Source organism: Gopherus flavomarginatus, chromosome 5, assembly GCF_025201925.1.
Source record: "Gopherus flavomarginatus isolate rGopFla2 chromosome 5, rGopFla2.mat.asm, whole genome shotgun sequence".
Taxonomy (NCBI): domain Eukaryota; kingdom Metazoa; phylum Chordata; order Testudines; family Testudinidae; genus Gopherus; species Gopherus flavomarginatus.
Window position 1 is genome coordinate 42405212 of NC_066621.1, and position 18273 is coordinate 42423484.

The following is an 18273-nucleotide window of genomic DNA, read 5'->3' on the forward strand; positions in this document are numbered from 1 at the left end:
ACAGTGCAACGCTCCGGAAATTGATGCTAGCCTTGGTACATGGACGCACACCACCGAATTAATGTGCTTAGTGTGGTCGCGTGCACTCGACTTTATACAATTTGTTTCCAAAAACCGGTTTCTGTAAAATTAGAATAATCCTGCAGTGTAGACATACCCCAAGTCTAGGCTCTGGAAGGCATATGATGGTTTTACAACGTAACCAATTGTTCACTCTAAGCACACCCAAGTGCTGTGTGTTCTCAGGTGTCACTGGGAAACACTGGTCCTTTGGGAACAGTGGATCTGTGACTCCTGAGACTGTCCAGTGGACCAGGGGCTGGACACTCCAGGGGATGCTTGGAGGGCTCGAGGGTTGGGGCGTGCATATGTCTAACCTGCAGAGGGACAGTGGACCCTGATAGGCTGGGACGGGAGGGCTTATGTTGCTCAGGGCTGCTGGAGTCAGGGAGCTGATCCCTGGCAGGCACAGACAAGGTGGTAGCAAAATGCCCCACAACATCAGGGACCCTTGGGGAGCATCACAGAGTTATTCCTGTGCAGCAAGAGAAGTATACACCCCCCTGTGCACCCCAGAGAGCAGACACACCAGGGTGCCCGAATTCAAAGGGAGTATCCCCACCTTTCAGCAAAAAACAGATAATTTCCCCCTCAGTCTCTCCACACAGCTCTGCCAGTCCAATGTGTTTTAATGATGGTAGAAATTCTATCCCTTGCTTCCCCCCTACAAGCAGCCCTGCTCGGAGCTTTGGAGGGCTATTACACATGTGGCACATTCTAGGGCCTTGTTTTAAGGTCAGCTATTAGATTTTACAGAGAAGGATTTTACACAACAGAAATGGGTGAAACTCTCCCCTGTGCAGAAAGGGCTCAAGTGGGACTTGAGTGGTGCATGGGCCACGTGCTGAGTCTCTGCACAGGGGAGAATTTCATCCAGTGAGAACAAAAGTGCTTGCAGTTTGTCATTTATCAGATGTGGCCTGGGAGATCAGGCCCCAAATGTACAATTGGTTAAAAACCCTGTATCCCTTCACCATCGCCTCCCTCAAAGCCCCAGTACAAAGGAGAATGGGACGGGCTTGCTCAAGGCAACAGCCATTACTAAACTGAGCACGGGGCAGGGGACTGACTAATACCGTGCTCAGGTTAAGGACCTAAATACACCCACAGTGGGATGGAAAATCAGCTGCTCCCTAATGCTACTTTCACTGGCTTTAATTTCCATACAGAACTGAGACACGGTGGCTGAATAGATTGCATGGATCTACCGGCAACAGAAATGTGTTCTAAGTGCACCGCACTTCGTTTCTTTCATTTAGATTTTTAAACATTTGCCTTTGGTATTTGCAGCCCCAGCACTGCAGCTTTGTGCCAGAACCCCAGCATGAAAAAGACTAGATACTGACTAAGCAAAAGTGAAAGGAATTAGTCTGTGTTCCCTGCTCAGGCTGAGTGAGGGCACAAAAAAGGAATCAATAGAAATGACTCTGAAAAGAACATTCGATTTTAGACATTCTTTTACTTTGCAGCCTGCAGAAGATGTAGCCAGTGACCTGAAAAACTAACCCATGTGCTCTGTCTTTAAGGATCAGATGGGCATAATCTATCTGATCAAGTTTTTGCTTGGGTACTGGTATGATGGACATTAGTCCTTCCACTCTTCAGCTTCTGAATCTTTGTGGGCTCATCCATATGTGAGAGGGCTTCTCATTTGTAGATGGGACAGATACCTGCATTTAGGGTGACCAGATGTCCCAATTTTATAGGGACAGTCCCGATTTTGGGGTCTTTTTCTTATATAGGCTTCTATTACCCCCCAGCCCATGTCCCTATTTTTCACATTTGCTGTCTGGTCACCCAACCTGCATCAAATCTGCAACAGTGAAGAGACCCGCAGTGACCCCTACCCACCTCCTCAAATATGGCACCAGCACTGTTAGGATTTATCCTGGTCTGTATCGTGAAACAGATGATGAAGGCGGAAATTTGCAAACATGGATTATTACCCGAATTCCCCAGCAGGTGGCGCCAACACTCAGCAGCTGAGTGAAGGATCCTGTAATCCAGCGGGGAAGAGGCTAAAAGTGAGGGAAGGTTCCCCATGTCCTTTTGAAAGCAGCTCCCCAGAGAATCCCGCTTGAATACAGAGGGGGTGGAATGGAAGAGGCAGTTCCTCTCCCAGGAGCCAGCCTTAGACCATGGACACCTGGAAGGCGCCTACTCCAACTCACTGCAGAGCAGCCACAGCCACAGCCAGGGCCAGCGCTGCCATTTAGGCAGCCTAGGCATTCGCCTAGGGCGCCAGAATAAATGGTGGGTGCCGTTTTGCCGGAGGGGGCAGCAGGCGGCTCCGGTGGAGCTGCCGCAGTCATGCCTGCGGACGGTCGGCTGCTCGCACGGCTCCGGTGGACCTCCCACAGGCATCACTGCGGCAGCTCCACCGGAGCCACAGAGCACTGGATCCTCCGCAGGCACCACTGCGGCAGCTCCACCGGAGCCGTGGGACCAGCGCGCGGGGCGGCGAAATTGCCGTCCGCCTAGGGCGCTCAAACCCGTAGCGCCGGTCCTGGCCACAGCCACAAGAGATAAAAGACAAGCTGCTCCCAGAACCCTCCTGTTCACTACTCCCCACTGGGTGTAACACTGACCAAAGAACACAGCTCCAGGGCCCAGTATCCTGTCTGCCAGCTGGGCCGCTCTCAGATGCTTCAGCAGGAGTGAACAGAACAAGGCAATCACTGAGTGACCCATCCCGTCTGCCAGGCCCAGCTTCTGGCACACAGGGCCAGATTAACCTTTTGTGGGCCCGGCATCAAACATATTTGTGGGCCCCCATGAGGGCAATGGAGCATGGCGCGGGGAGGTCAGTCCCCGGAGCAAGGGGCCAGCCAGGGGCAATGGGCATGCTCTGCCCAAAGCGAGGGCACTATTTACAGACTGGCAGTTGCCAGACACACAGTGGCCTGCCCGGCCCTGTGCTGCCAGCATGTCCCTTCCCCTCGGGGGCAGTCCCATGCCACACCACACAGCCCCCTCCCGCCCAGCAACCCCCCAACTCCCTATGGCCAGAGGCCCCCCAGACCCACTATTCCCAGCACCCCCCACACACAAATGCACAGCGCTCTGCACACCACCCCTGCCCACAGCCCCACCACAACTGCCCAGCACCCCTCAGAGAACCCTCACTCCGTAGTGCCCCAACACACACAGATCTTCCCCACCCCCTCACAGCCCAGCACCCCTCCAGGCTCCCCACAGACCCATTTCCCCACACCCTGCCTCCCGGCCGCACTTACCAGCCTTGCTGGGAGCCAGCAGTGCACCCCTCGGGAGTAGCGCAATCAGCCAGGCCAGGATCTGCCCCAGCCAGGGTGCCTCAAGATGCACTTGCCTGGAGGGGCCCAGCCAAGTCCTCCACACTGTCCTCCCCACCCCCACACAACTGGCTGAGACTGGCCAGGCTTCTCTGCCAGTTCCACGCAGCTCAGCTCTGGAGAGACAGGTGGGGCCTCCTGTGGGAAGTAGAGATTGGTGGGAAGTAGAGATTGCCCAGAGATGGAGGTGCACTGGGGTCTGGCCAGGCGGCTGAGAGGAGCAGGGGGTGGGGCCGGGGGCAGAGAGGAGCCCTTGGCCAGTGGCGGGCAGGCCAAGAGGAGCGAGTGGTGGGCAGGGGGAGCCAGCGGGGTCTTGGGGCTCAGTGCAAGCAGAGCAGGCTGGGGCCTCTTCTGAGCATGGGCCAGGCTCCATGGAGCCACTGGAGCCATTGTAAACCTGGCCTTCACAATATCCCCTGGCAATGAGTTCCGCAGGTTGACACTGCATTGTGTGACGCAATACTTCCTTTTGTTTGTTTTAAACCTGCTGCCTATTCATTTCATTGGGTGACCCCTAGTTCTTATGTCATATGAAGGAGTAAATAACACTTCCCTATTCACTTTCTCTACTCTAGTCATGATTTTATAAATCTCTAGCATATCCTCCCTTTGTTGTTGGTTTTTTTAAGCTGAACAATCTTGGGCCAGGCCTACACTATAAACTTTCATCAGTACAACTACATTGTTCAGAGGTATGAAAATGTGATCAGTATCTAAAGAGAACTGCACCACAGCTGACAATAAGTATTTCTCTTTGAACTAACTTCTCACACCGAACGTGTAACGCTAGCTGCAATAGTGCCAGCTGGTGGCTCTCAACAGTGTGACACTATTATTGTCAGTGGGATTTTACAGGGTGTAGATCAGAGCTGGATTTGGCCTCTCAATTTTCCCTCTATTTCTTCTGTTTTTCTCTGTGCTGTCCCTTTGGTTTTTGTTCCTTTCTCTGCATTGACAGGAGGGTTGGGGATGAAGGAGCAGGGCTGGCTCCATGTGATGCTGGGTTTGTCTACTGATTGCCTCGCAAGTGCCTATCTGGAGCTGGAGCTGAAACCAGGGAAGGAAAGCAGCCAACGGGCTGAGGCTCTGGCTGTGAGCTCCAAGCAGATGCTGTTGATTACAGAATGCCAAGAGCCTGAGACTGCACAGGGCCACTTCACCCAAATTAGCAATAACAGTAATAACGACGACTGACACTTGTCCAACATCCTTCAGCCAAAGCCCGTAGCACATGACAGCACAATGACAGATGAGGGCCTCCAGGATCAGTTCATCTGCCCTGAAATGCAGCCTTCCCTGGGGCAGCAGGCAGCAGCCATCCTTGGGGGCCAGGAGGGGAGGAGAATGCTGTAGCCAGGTGACACTTTACTGATAGGCATTTCTATGGTGCTCATCACCACAGACTTCAGTGGGAGCTGTGGGTGCTCAGGCATAGATCTCTCAGGTACTGAGACCCCTAATGCCTTTGAATTGCAATGGCAGATAGGAACCTAAATACCTTTGCGGCTCTGGGCCTCAGCACCTCTGAAAAGCCAGGTCCCATGTGGACTGAGCCTGACATGTTGGCTTAAGCTACTAGCTCAATATCAACCTGGTAAGGTTCTGGCCAAGGCAAGACTAGAACCTTTGCTTCTGCCTCTCAGTCTTTGCTTCCCCTGCAGGGGAATCTTTCCTCCTTGCAAGCATAGCTTCCGCCAGGCCCCTGGGGTCTCAGCCCCACTCTAGCTCCCAATGCAGATGGATGAGCAGTAAGACAAGTAAACTAGGCCAGGCTTTTTTTTTTTACAGAAAAAGGTAAGAATCCACTCAGGCACTTGACTTTGGCCAGCTCCTGATTTTCTACCTCTGAAATCAAGAGAGAGGCTGTTAGGAAAAGCGCTGAAGTTCCTAGAAAGACTCAACAATTGTTGAGGTGAAGTCTAATTACTTGTTAGCTGGATCAGCGGAGAAGAAGCTCTGATGGCTTAGGCTGGGGTGTTCTCCTCCCTTGAATTCCAGGTATATTGGTCACACTCTGCGTTAATGCCAGGTCCAAATGGGCGATTCATGGGAGGGACCCAAAGGGGGGCACCAGCTAAAGGGGGGCACGTGACCTCCTCATGTGACTCTGCCCCCAGCCTGGGCTCCCACACTCTCCCTGTCCCACGTTATCTGGGGAAAGGGGGCTCTGTCCTCCCACTGCACTGGATACCGATTTCAGGCGAAAGGAGGGCAGCCCCACACCAACAACTGCTCCGGCATGGCTGTACTGGCACTGCCCCCCAACCCCGTCTTCCAGCAGGAGATGCAGCTGCATAGAAGACCCCAGGAGATGCAGCTGCATAGAATGCCTGGGGGCAGGGCTGCAGACAGTACAGCTGTGCCAGAGTAGTGACCCCACCTTCTGCTCCTTTCACCGCTGGGGTTCCCTGCTGAATGTGCCCGCCCTTCATCTGGGGAGGGGCACGTGACCCTTCTTGACCCTCTCAGGCGTTGCCAGCAGCCGTGCCACAGAGATGGAGGCCTTGCTCCTAGGCTCCTGCCCTAGCTTGAACATCAACACTGCAGTTAAAACAGCTCCGCAGCCCAAGCGAGCTGGCCCGGTGGTATATAATTGCAGTGTAAACGTACCCTACCTGTCTTTGTGCTCCTCCCACAGGCAGCAGGCAGACAACAGCTCAGAATCAGAGACAGCTGGGCGGCACAGAGTAAGGGGAAGAGGATCAGAGAGCAAGAGAGTTAAAGCTTGGGGCAAAAGAGACTTAAGAGGAACAGACCAAACCCAAGAGCCTGAGTACCGGGCTGCACTGTGGCCCTTTATATCAGTCCTGTAGCATACAAGGACTGGATCACGACACTCCCCAAGACAGTCTGTACCAGCCCCTTGGAGCTGCTGGCACGGGGCAGGTGGGGGCATGTTGAGAGAGGGAATGTGTGGGGTTGCAGACTGGACATAAATTAGAACCACCTCTGGGGCTGCATCAGTTTCCATGCAGAGTCAAACCAGTCTCTAGCTAGCCCAGCATCCTGGAAGGGCAAAGGGAACATCCAGCCACATTTGCCCCCCGCGTCCCTGGCCTGCAGCTCGGGAGAGGCCGAGAAGCTGAAAGGCTGCAGAGATGCTCTGGAAGGAGAGAAATGTCTGTGTTTTCTAGCTCAAATTGTCTAGCAATTCACTGCAGCAAAGAAAGCACAACACAGCTCTGCCTCCCTCCAATGGGATGCTCTCCAGATCCTGGTAAGTGCTTGTTTAGATCCATTGCACCTGACCAGGGAGAGCAGTGCTCCACGGTCATTAGCTGTCCTGGACAGTGTCCAGCAGATGCTGCCACGGGCGTGACTAAGAACTCTGGGCAGGGAAGCCCACAGTATCAGAGGGACAGATGGGGGCTGGGCAATGGTAAGGCACAGGGTCCCAGCTGGGTCCAAGGAGCTTTCTGAATGTGAAGCAGTGAAAAAGGGAAGCTGTAGCTGAATCAGAAAATCCAGCCCTGACATCACCTGTGCCCAGGACTCCTGAGCCTGCTTTGGGGGCTAATCCTGTGAGGTGGGACAGTGCTGAGTGCCCTCGACTACCCCCGATGTCAGCGGTCGCAAAGGCCCCTGGAGCAGGTTCATAGACCCTTGCTCTGTAATCGCCCACACATTGTCTCAGGGCGCATTTTGCTCTCTTGCCTGCCTCAGGTTGGAGCTGTGTTGAGTACCTCTGCCTAGTCCTGGCTGCGCCCATCTCATCTGCCAATGAAATGTTCACCCCAAGTAGGTAACTTGGGGCGAACGTGTGGCAAATCACTCATCTCCCAGCTCTCTCCCCACAAGCACTGACACATGTTAGTCTCACAGCCCTAGGTAGCTTTTGCCCTGGCCCCCATGTTCAGGAAACGAGCATGCACGTACTCTCAAGCGAGAAGCATTACCTGAAAGTTACCGTTGGGGCTAGGCAAATTTTGTGGTCAGCCATTTCCAGGAACCCCCCCTCCCCCCGAGGGTGGTAACGAGGCACCTGTAAATCTCCTAATTAGGAGAAACCTGGCCAAAAAACTGAACACGTCATTACCCTTATAAATTGCCCACCGTGCAAGCAGTGGGCAGGGAGAAAACGCAGAAACCTGTATCCGTAACCGAGCCTGATCAACTCGAGGTCTCCCTCGGCTCCGTGTTCTCAGAAGCCTACCCGTCTGCCGGTGGTAATGAAACGTTTGTGGTTTGTGTGTGTAAGTATGCCTAGCTGCTAATTCTGCGAACTAACTGAGCCTGTAATCGTGTTGTAAGCCGGAGACGAAAGCCGATTCCAGCCGCCCCAAGGCTCCTGCTAGGGGAAACCCGCTAACCAGGAAACCTTGAACGCAAGGGGGACTGGCCGGAGTCTCACGGCAATCTTTAACTGTCTTATTGCATTTTTTTTTTACTTAGACGAGTAATTGCATTTATGCTTAATAATAGCACCAATAGCACCTTTACTAACCCTTGGAAGGACCTAAATAACTACTGGGACTTAGAGCGGTACCAGGGTCAGCTTCTGTTTGTAATTGTAGTATTTTTATTATTTGTTCTAGTATTATATTGTAGGCCCAAGTTGTAACTAGTATTAAGTTGTTCCTCATCCTCACTTGTGACCCATTCAATAAACCCTCAATTTTAACCCCACGACTCATTGTTTGCGTTATCCCCATTGCTACCTTCGGGGCACTTGTCAACCCTCCCGAGGACATCCAGTGATCGAGCCTCCGCCCTATCCCAACGCTCATTACCCGATAGATAACGGGCACCTTGTGACCATATCGGTGGAGCGAGGGGCGAGAGTAATCAGTGATCAACAACACATAGATCTTTAAATGCACCAAGATCAATAGTGTGCCTTACACCATTTCATTTACAATTGTTTGATTTTTTTATACAGCCCTTTTTATGCCGTTTTAATGGTTGCTGTTGATTGATTGATTGTTGTGGTTTAACTGTGCATTGCCGGTGCCGGGTGTGTGTGCGTGGTGCTTTCCAAGTGCAGTTATTAATCATGATTAGTATTGTCACCTCAGCTCTGCATGCCCGACCGCCCATTCCTTGCCATGCTGCAGCTCTCGGAATCAATTCCTCACTAGGGAGCAGCGTACCACTGACAATCGGGAACACAGAGTGTGAAACAACTGATGCAAATCACGCTACATGGAGGGCCCCCAAAATACCCTCTGATTGGTTTGCCACTTAAATGACTAACCTCACAAGTCCTCCCGTTTTTGAGGCGTGCTTTGATTTTACCCTAAGACTCTCTGCCACCCTCGCCCTGGGTGATCTCGCGAGCTAAGAGGAGTTGGTCCAGGTCAGCACTTGGATGTGTTGGTGAGTCAGTAGGTGGCGCTCTTCCCATTGCAGTGTTACAGGGGCCGCCTGAAAATCCCATGAAACTTGTTACAAAAGCTGGGTCCCTGTGTCTTGGTCAAGTTCTGCCTCTGGATACTTCCACTCTGGTTCCATCAAATCCCCCGTCATTTCAACCAGCTGAAGGATTCTGCTTCTGTTGGGTAGCCTTGCTGGGTTTGTCAAGCATTGCTATTCCCAGCCCAAGGGTGGCTTCCTTTCAATGGTGGGCAGGCAAAGAGATCTCTGCGGTTCGTACAAATAGTAAAACGCCTGGGATGCCGCTCAGATGGGGGTGCAGTGTAGATGTGAACTCAGGCTGCAGTCTCCTCGACAGGATCACGCTCTCCTAACCCTCTGTCCTGTGACGCTTGCCTTCAGCAGGCATCTGGTTTGTTCACTTGTGACCAGCATCCATTTTCTTCTTGAAGAGATGCTACCATTGCACAATAGGCTGAGCAGCTCCAAGATGAGCAGAGGCGTCCAGCCGAGTCCTCACTATGCCCTCTCTGTGCAAGAGGCTGGAGCTGGCTTGTGCCGTGGGGGTTCTCGGGGAGCCAGCTAACACCATCCAATGGCTGTCAAAGGAACAACGCTGGGCTCCACAAATATATTTAGGTGCCCGCCTCCCAATTTTAGGCTCCATTGAGATCACAAAACTCCCAGCAAACCCTGTAGATGCCTAAACTCACTTGACACCTAAGTTTCCAGGGAAAACATTCCCTAGGTGCCTAAGTTTCTGCCTCTGGGCATATGCGCTGCTGCCTCCCTCTAGGTGTCTGGGTGCCTGTCTCCTGCCTAAGTCCCAGTGTGACCCATGAACTGGGAGAAGATAGATGCTCATTTCCCTAACTTGCATGCAGGGCTCAATTCAGAGGCCACCGACTGGCCTGAACCTCATTCCAAATCTGTGCTGGAGAAGGTGGTGACGACCTTATAACTCATGCCCTCCCCCCCCGTTAGAGCATTCCCCTGGAATGTGGGGGAGCCAGGTTCAATTCTCCCCTGCCCCACCACCAGAGAGAGGATTTGAACAGGGTCCCTTGTCTCTCAGGAGGATGCGCTAATCACTGAGTTATGGAATATTCTGATGTGGGCTCCCTCAGTCACCCCTGTGGAAGCTGTTCTCTTGTGTATCAGACTTAGTCACTGGGCTAGTGAGAATGCACAAATTAGTGTGTAGCATGGTGGTTAGGGTACCCGAGACTTGCAAACAGAAGGGAGACCAGCTGGCTCAAAGGCCTGGCGTAGGAGAGAGAGCCCCCCACCTCTAGCCAACTATCTTTGCATCCACTACTAAGAGCCTATTGAAATGGCCCTGACTTTCTCAATCCAGCTTCTAGGGGACAGGTGTCCCCATAACAAAGGCTACACATTTGCTGGCATCCTGAGGAGAGATGCCAGAGATGGAAAGCCTGTGAGGCTGGACATCCCTCTCCCTTCTGGGGTGTAGGGCTCCAGTGTGAGGTTGAGGCACAGGGGGAGATGGAGGAAGGTACCACAGCTGCGAGTAATCAGAGAGAACGACCTTCTCCAAGGACCTCAGGCTGGCACCTCTCGCCAGCGCTCAATTCATTTGAAAGGGGAAACAAAACCCTGGAATAGGAAAATGAAGAGAAGTGGGCCTGGCCCCTGAAGTCGCTGAAGCAGCAACAAAGAAGACCTTGAACAGGTTCCAGCCCAGCCGCGTGGCCCTCAGCATGGCCCAGTTTCTCTGCCTAAAATAACGTGGAGGCTTATTGAATTCCCATCACTCCTCAGAGAAGGTTTTAATTAAAGCTTGGCTTCATGCTGAAGATACCCCAGGCCTATCAGGAATTCACTGCTCCCCAACTCAGGATAATGCTTCCTGCCACGGATGGTGGAAGCCAGACCTGCTTTGCTAAGAAGCACTAAATCCCTTCCACTCTGAGCCAGCACCCAGTGATGCCAGTCCAGTGATGCCTGCCAGGGACCAGAGGATGCTCTACCCTGATTGCAAACACACACACAGGCCTGAGGTGACCAGGTTTTCTTTAACAGAAAGATGAAGTTGATTAGGAGAGATAACAAGCCAGATCCTCAGCTGGTGTACATTGGTGGAGATCCACTGACATCAGTGCACTGTGCCTACCTGCTCCAGTTAAGGATCTGGTCGAGGCTCTCTCTCAGGCAAAACCAATCCCAGTGGTTCTCCAGGCCCCAGCGAGACTTGGAACTGCTGTTCCCCATTCCACTGGGGCCTCTATGCTGTGAGCTACCCAATCTCAGAGACACATTAAAACAAGCATTCTATAGGCAGATCCATCCAGAGAGATGTGGGGGACTGTCCTCTCCACTCGCTCTCTGCTCCTAGAGAGACTCCTCTGCTGCGTGGGTTAACCACACCCAGAGACATAATAGGCTGTCCAGCGAGGTGTGGGAAATCATTACCCAGACTGCTGGAAACAATATCATGATGCTCTGAGGGAAAGCAGAGCCTCTTATTTCGAAGTATTTGAACTATGTAACTTGAATAGGCTAAACTGCACCTTGGCACAGGGCTTAAAATAACACCCATCAATCACTAGTCAGTCACCTGAGAAACCCAGGTGGAGCCTGCTCTGATACACTTCCAAATCCAGACTTGTTATTAATAAAAGCTGTTTTCCCTTACACCTTTGCATCAGTGTATTACAGCCTCATGGCAGCAATGCTATTGTTTGACCCAGACAGGGTTCTCCTTCTAAACTACACTGCCAGTTGCTTATAACATATCCATCTGTCTGTGAAATCTTTCCAGCCTGCATTTATTGGTGTAACCCCGAGAGGGTTCTGGGTGGGTGGCTTGTCACTAGGGCTGCCAGTTTGGCAAAGATGAGATAGTTAGGGGGTGGGGTGGGGGAATTGGCAGCAGAGAGGTGGAGAAAGTCAGAGGAGACATGGCAGGATTTTGGCAGCTTAGAGAGGGTTAAATGGAAGTGGTTTGTTCAGTCTGACTGCTATAGGGTTATGAAAGTTCCTTACAGGACAGGGTGCTGGTTATGGGGGTACCTGCCCTATTTCAAGGCTGTTTCTAGCGCTAGATTTTTTTCTCCTAACGTTTCACACTGTTGCTACTACTGAAGCAGAGTTGCTGGTAGAGACTAGGGTGGGAAATCTTAGGGGAAAGCATCTAGTGTGGAGACAAGAGCCTGGAGTGAGATCCACTTCCTTGAAGCAGAAGGACTCTACCTTCCACAAGGAGGACTGTCACTGTGACCTGCTCTCACTGAAGGTAAGCTGCTCTCCGCCCACACCACAGAAGCATGTGGCTGGTTACCGCAAGCAGCCTGGTTTATTCTGGACCCAAGCCGTGTTTTCACTCCCACAGGACTGTCTAGGGCTATAGCACTGGATGTACTCTGTGCATGCCCGCAGTTGTTAAATCCCCACAGTGCAGTGCAAGGTAATAACCATACCATGCTGCACTTTCTAACCAGAGGAAAGCACTTTGCAGTCATTAATGAATTAAGCCTCATCTCACCCTAGTAGGGAAGGTGTTATAACCTCATTGTATGGATGGGGAAAGTGAGGCCCATAGAGATTACACGATTTGCCTCAGGTCGCCCAGCAAGTCTGGTCATAATAGAAACCAGAGTCCCACTCAGCTAAGCTCCTGCTGCCTTCCCCGCGAGGGGCTGCCTGAACCACAGGGCACAACAGCTGGAGGTGAATAAGACGCTGCCTGTTGCGATGAGTGGGCTGAAGGCTGGATTTGGTGTTTGTCCATGGGAGGACGTAGCTAGCCCCAGGCAGCTTCGCTGTCACATCTGAGCTGCAGGAGCCGAGCCGTGCAATTCTACTGTGGCCCCAGTGTAACAGGGTCCCTCCCTCCTCCACCCGCCCTATTCCTCTTGGAGCATCCTTGCCGCCTTGGCAAAGCCCACCGGAGGATCAGCTTGCATCTGTCGGGAAGGCACCATCCGGGCCGCGGGGGACGCTTTGCTGCCGCTGGTGCCTGGTTTGCAAAAGCGCAGCGGCGCCCACTAACCCAGCGAGCGCCTCTGCCACGGGAGCCGCTCGAGCCCCTTTCGCTCTCGCCTGGCCCCGGCCTGGGCGCCGCGCCGGGGCGGGAAGGACGCGCTCTGTCCGGGCCACCCCTCCGCCGGGGCAGTAGCGGCTCCCGCCAGGCCCACTCACCAGGTGGATGTTTGCACGTTGGCGTGGAGATGAAAAGCCGCGCGCAGCCTAACCTCGATTGGGCCCCGCCTCAGGAGGCGGGCGATTGGCTGTGCGAGGGAGCGCCGGGCTCCGATTGGGCCGGGGGCGGCTGTCGCTCCACTTGCCCCAGTTCAGGCTAGGTAGCGGTGGCAGCGCGGATGCTGCCGCTGCTCGGCTGGCGGCGGGCTGAGGTTACGGTGCAGCTGGAGCATCCAGCGCGGCGGGGGCTGGTCTCCGGCCCGGCAGCCCCGCGGGAGCAGCGCAGGGGAGCGGGGCAAGGGCGCTAGGCTGGAGCTGCGGGCTGCCTCCCTTCAGCGCTGAGCGGGCGGCGCGCGATGCACCGAGCGGGAGGAGGGCGCCACCGCCGCTGCCCGGGCGCCGTGTGAGCGCTCCCGCTCCCGCTCCATGGCGCTGCCGTGCGGGCTGGGGCAGAGCCGCACGGGTTGAGAGGCCTCGTCCTCGGCCCAGCTCCAGCCTCCCGCCGCCAAGTTGATCCGGGCGGGGAGGGAGCGCGGGGCTGCCTGGATGCCTTTGTCCCTCCGGCGGGGGGCTCGGCCGGGGAAGGGGGCGACGGGGCTGGCCGGCCGGGACCCCCGCTGCTGCCTGGTCCCGGGGGCGTCGCCCGCCACGTGCCCCAGCCCCGGGACGCTGCTCCCGCCTGGCGTCTAGCTCCTCCCGGCGGGGATGGTCCCGTGCGGAGCCCGGCGGAGGTGCCGTGCGGCCGGCCCGGGCCGGTAATGCGGCCTCCAGGATGCTGTGGTTCCCGGTGAAGAAGATCCGCAAGCAGTTCAAGCTGCTGCTGCTGCTGGTGCTGCTCACCTTGGCCGCGTGGTTCACCTACCTGCACATCAGCCTGGTGCGCCAGGGCAAGGCGCTGCGCCTGCACTTCGCCTACGGCAGAGGTAAGGGGGGGCCCGAGCCCCTCCTGCGCTCTCGGGTGGGGATGGGACCCCCCGCCCCTTCCACAGCCGGGCAGGGGCAGGTGAGCGCAGCCAAGTTCCTGCTCCAGGCTCTCCAGGGCTGCCGGTGCCTCCTGCGCCCCCGCCCCCCATCCTACTTTGTGGGAGCAACCCCCTTGGAAGGCCAAAGGGAAGCGCCCCCCCCCACACCCTTATGGTTTCTCTTAGGGTGGAGTTTGATCTAGCCAGGACTCCTGCTCGTACTGGGTCAGGCCACTGGTCCATCTAGCCCAGTATCCCGTCTTCTGCCAGTGTCCGGTGCCCCGGAGGGAATAAACAGAACAGGTCACCATCAAGTGATCCATCCCGTCATCCAGTCCCAGCCTCTGGCAGTCAGAGGCTTAGGGCCACTCAGAGCATGGAGTTGCATCCCTGCACATACTGGCTAATAGCCATTGATGGACCTCTCCTCTACAAATATATCTAACCCCGTTGTAGTTTTGGTCTTCACAACATTCCCTGGCAAAAAGTTCTATGGGTTGACTGCAGGGTGTGAAGAAATACTTCCTTTGGTTAATTTTAAACCTGCTGCCGATTGATTTCATTGGATGATCCCTGGTTCCTGTGTTATGTGAAGGGTTAATAATGCTTCCTTATTCTCTTTCTCCATACAGTCACGATTTTGTAGACTATGTTCCCCTTAATCATCTCCTTTTCTAAGCTAAACAATCTGTCTTTTTAATCTCTCCTCACATGGAAGCTGTTCCAGACCCTGATAGTTTTTGTTGCCCTTCTCTTTTTACTTTGTCAAATTCTAATATATCTTTTGTGAGATGGGGCAACCAGAACTACACGCACTATTCAAGGTGTGGGTGTAGCATGGATTTATATAGTGGTATTATGATATTTTCTGTTTTACTATCTATCCTGATTAAGATTTTCTGAACTAATGGGCCTTCATTACATCCAAGGAGCGTGCCAAGAAGGGCTGTGGGAGAGAGGCAGCTGTGAGCCTCTGAAGCTGATGAAAGTGCCCCCATAACTGGAATAGCTCCCTTTGACCAGAGCAGGGAAGAATTGGGCACTGTTGGTTACATCTAGGTTTAGAGATGCAGGTACAGAACACTCTTCCCCCAGGCTGGCTGGGTTGCGAAGCTCAGGTCAGACACTTGGCTGTATTTCCAATAAACTGTCCAAACCCTCAATGTCTTTTTAGTCTTGGCAGCAAAGTGTTTTTAGCAGCAATTCAATTCCTCTTTAGAGCAGAGCTAGATAATGGCTCCTGAGTCCGGGGCACAGAGCACCAGTGTGCGGATGAGAGAGAGAATTTTGAGATGCTAGAGATCGCTTACAAACCAAACTAAGTGGGCCAGTGGCTGAGCTGTTTGGAGCGGTGGTGTCTGGAGACTTAGTCCTTCATGCCAGCAGTCTGAGGGGTGCTGGAGGTGGCTTGGCTCCTATGAAGGAGGAGGAAGGGGATTTTTGGTAAGTCCATGGGCTGGTGCTCTTTGTTTAGTTTTTTTGGCACTCCCTGTTGGCTAAGCCTTAAAGTCCTGTAATGCAGCATACCAGGCAGGAAGGGACAGAGGCAGGAAAAAGAGGGTGGAAGGGTAACCCCAATTTAATAGGCATATCCTGACACCTGGGGCTGCTTCTCGCAGCTTAGCTAAAACCAGTTATTCGAGGAGTACACTTTCCAGGCCTCAGAACAGCAGGGCTCTCAAACTGTTTCATACCACAGACACTTCTTCTATACCAGGACCCTCTTCCATCTAGCTGGGATTCTCTCCCTCTCAGAAATAGGGGAGTGGGGTTATGCTTCCTGGACATCTGTTTGTGACTTCCAAGTGGAGAAGCCATGCTGTAGAAGGATATGTTATTGTTCCCATGACTGTTCTTGTTCGCTGCGGTGTGATGGGTCTAGTACTGGAAAATCGTTCTCATGGCTTCTGGGAATCTTTGGGGGAGGGAAGGGGAACATCAGCAGGGATTTTCATGTTTCTTTCTCAGCATAACTCTCATTTGTATCCTGTGCCCTTATTATGAGAAAGAGGGCCATTGAAAAATAAATATTCGCTTCTTTAATAAGAGAACTGCAAAGGAGTAAACCAGTTCTTGCTTGTGCCCTTTCTGCTGCATGTTTATGACTTCAAAGACTTTTATGAATAGCAAAATCAGGTTTGATTCTTCTCTCACTTACACCAGTGTAAATTGAATGTCAGGAGAGTTACTTACGCTGGCACAAATCTGGAGTGAGAAGCAAGTAAAGGCTACTGAGACTTGGCTTATCTGTGGTTTCGGGCAGGGGTGCTCGAACAATTTGTAAAGCGGGGGTGCTGAGAGCCATTTACCCAAATGGTAAACTCTGTATATTATGGATACCACTTCAAGCCAGGGGGTGCTGCAGCACCCCGTATCCTAGTTAAGCACCTATGGTTTCTGGAGAGCTAGTGTGGGATAATGTAGGCCCCCCAATCCAACAGAGTACATATGTAATGCTACTCATTGGAATAGTCCTGTTGACTTCACTGGGACTACTTATGTGAGTAAAGCTACATATCAAGTGTTTGCAGGGTTGGAGATGTAGGCTGAAATCTGAATGGGAGATGACTCACTCTTTCACAAAGAGCTTTTCTTCGAGCTGTTTGTTACATGTTTGAGTTAAAAGGCTTTTAACCATAAAAACCACCAACAGCTTTAAAAAATGGGTCTAAACATTTCCTTCCCTCTCAAATGAGGGAAGACAATATTTCAATCCATTGTGATATTATTCTATCCATGCTCCAAAAACACAGAAGTCAAGATGCAGCTAATGTGACATAGCAGGAAATGAAATGCCTTTGCTTGTGTATTAAACACTTGTTAATTTCCTTTTAAGTAAGCTGCCTTCTCAGCTGCTGGATCCCACTAAAAAAACAACCCATCACATAAGCCTAACCTCAAGAGTCTAACCACTCCCGAAACTATCGACCCAGTTCAAAGAAGGTTTTGACTAGTTGTCTGCTCAGACCTTGCAGCCTCATACTGTGCAGTGCGCGGGCTGTTAGATTGTGGCAGGTTTGTCCTGCCATCCTGGGTCAGCATGCTAACTCACTGCAGGGCTGGGGTTTGGTGATCAGCAGTGGAAAATATTAACAGCAGGGTAGCAGCATTTGAAGCCTAAACGTAACCAAGTACCCACCCTGCCTGTGCTGCCGAAGGTGATGTGTTCTGGAAACAATTGGTCAGACTGATCTGACTATTCTCGATATCTGCTGAAGAGGATGTGGGTCTCCCATGTGTTTTTTCTATGGCTGCCTCTTCCTCACGACGTCTCGGTCACACGTGCACACAACCTTTGACTTGCCATCTGGGCCACACTCTCCCAAATCTACAGAATGTAGCCAGAGGTGAAAGTAAGCCGGTCCAGTCCGGTATGCAGTGCCAGACTGCACCGGCCGCAGCTGAGATTTAAAGGGTTCAGAGCTCCCCGCCACTGCGGGCAGCCCAGAGCCCTTTGAATTCCAGCCGCGGCTCTGGTGGCCGGGCAGGAGCCGGGATTTAAAGGGCTCAGAGCTCCCCGCGGCTGTGGGCAGCCCAAAGCCCTTTGAATCCTGCTGCAGCTGAGATTTAAATGGCTCAGAGCTCCCTGGGGCTGCGGGCAGCCCAGAGCCCTTTGAATCCCCACCGCGGCTCTGGCGGCCGGGCTGGGGCCAGGATTTAAAGGGCTCAGGGCTCCCCTCAGCGGCAGGAGCTCTGGGCCCTTTAAATCCCTGCTCCAGCCCCGCAAAGCTCAGGGTTCCCCCCTGGCAGCCAAAGTCCTGGGTCCTTTAATTTGCCCCTGAGCCCCTGGGGGCTCCCAGCCACCTCTTCAGCTGGAAGCCCCTGGTTGATTTAAAGGCCCTGGGTCTCCCAGCCACAGCTGGTGCCCGAGGGCCTTTAAATCTTGAGAGGCCACGCCTCTTCCGGGAGAGCCCATGCCCCCCTCAGGACTCTGGCAGTACCGATAAGTCCTGTAAGTTACTTTCACCCCGAATGTGGCTATTTATTCCAAGCATTAACCGGAGCAGTGAGGAAATGCATTGCCACGCTCTGGCTCCCAACAGAAAACACTGCAGTCACACTGCAGCTGAACGGACTCTTGAGAAATCGGAGCTCAGATGTGATGGTACCAGGACCAGCCTGAGGAGCTGAGCCTTAACTAATGAACTGCTTGTAACTGCAGGAAGCAAAGGCCAGGATCAGTGTGTTTAAGTTAAATCCATGCTGGTTCGCACTTACCCCCCACTTTGTGTTCTCACTGAGACTAGTGTAAAGAAATGTTAAAATGCCACCAGCTCAGAACAAGAGTGTTAGTTACCATTTCTATTATGGTAGCCCCGAGAGCCCTCAGCCAGGTCGGGAATCTTCTGTTAGCCACTGAGCTGAGTCCAAAACTTTTACACCTGGTCTGTACCAGTGTAAGTGACAGCCCAAGGGGCAGTGCAATGAATCTGGCCCCATCTCTATAAGGGTGTCAGTCTGTC

General features: G+C 53.1%; 1 protein-coding gene across 2 annotated transcripts in view; it reads left to right on the forward strand.

Annotated features, from left to right (window-relative positions):
- The first annotated feature begins 13547 nt into the window (after nucleotides 1-13547).
- The window catches only part of B4GALNT4 (beta-1,4-N-acetyl-galactosaminyltransferase 4), a 140869-nt gene continuing 136143 nt past the window's right edge, over nucleotides 13548-18273 (forward strand). For both annotated transcript variants that reach the window (XM_050952789.1, XM_050952790.1), the window contains exon 1: nucleotides 13548-13771. In XM_050952789.1, the coding sequence (XP_050808746.1) occupies nucleotides 13621-13771 (151 nt within the window). In that variant the 5' untranslated portion in view covers nucleotides 13548-13620. The remainder of the gene's footprint in view (nucleotides 13772-18273) is intronic.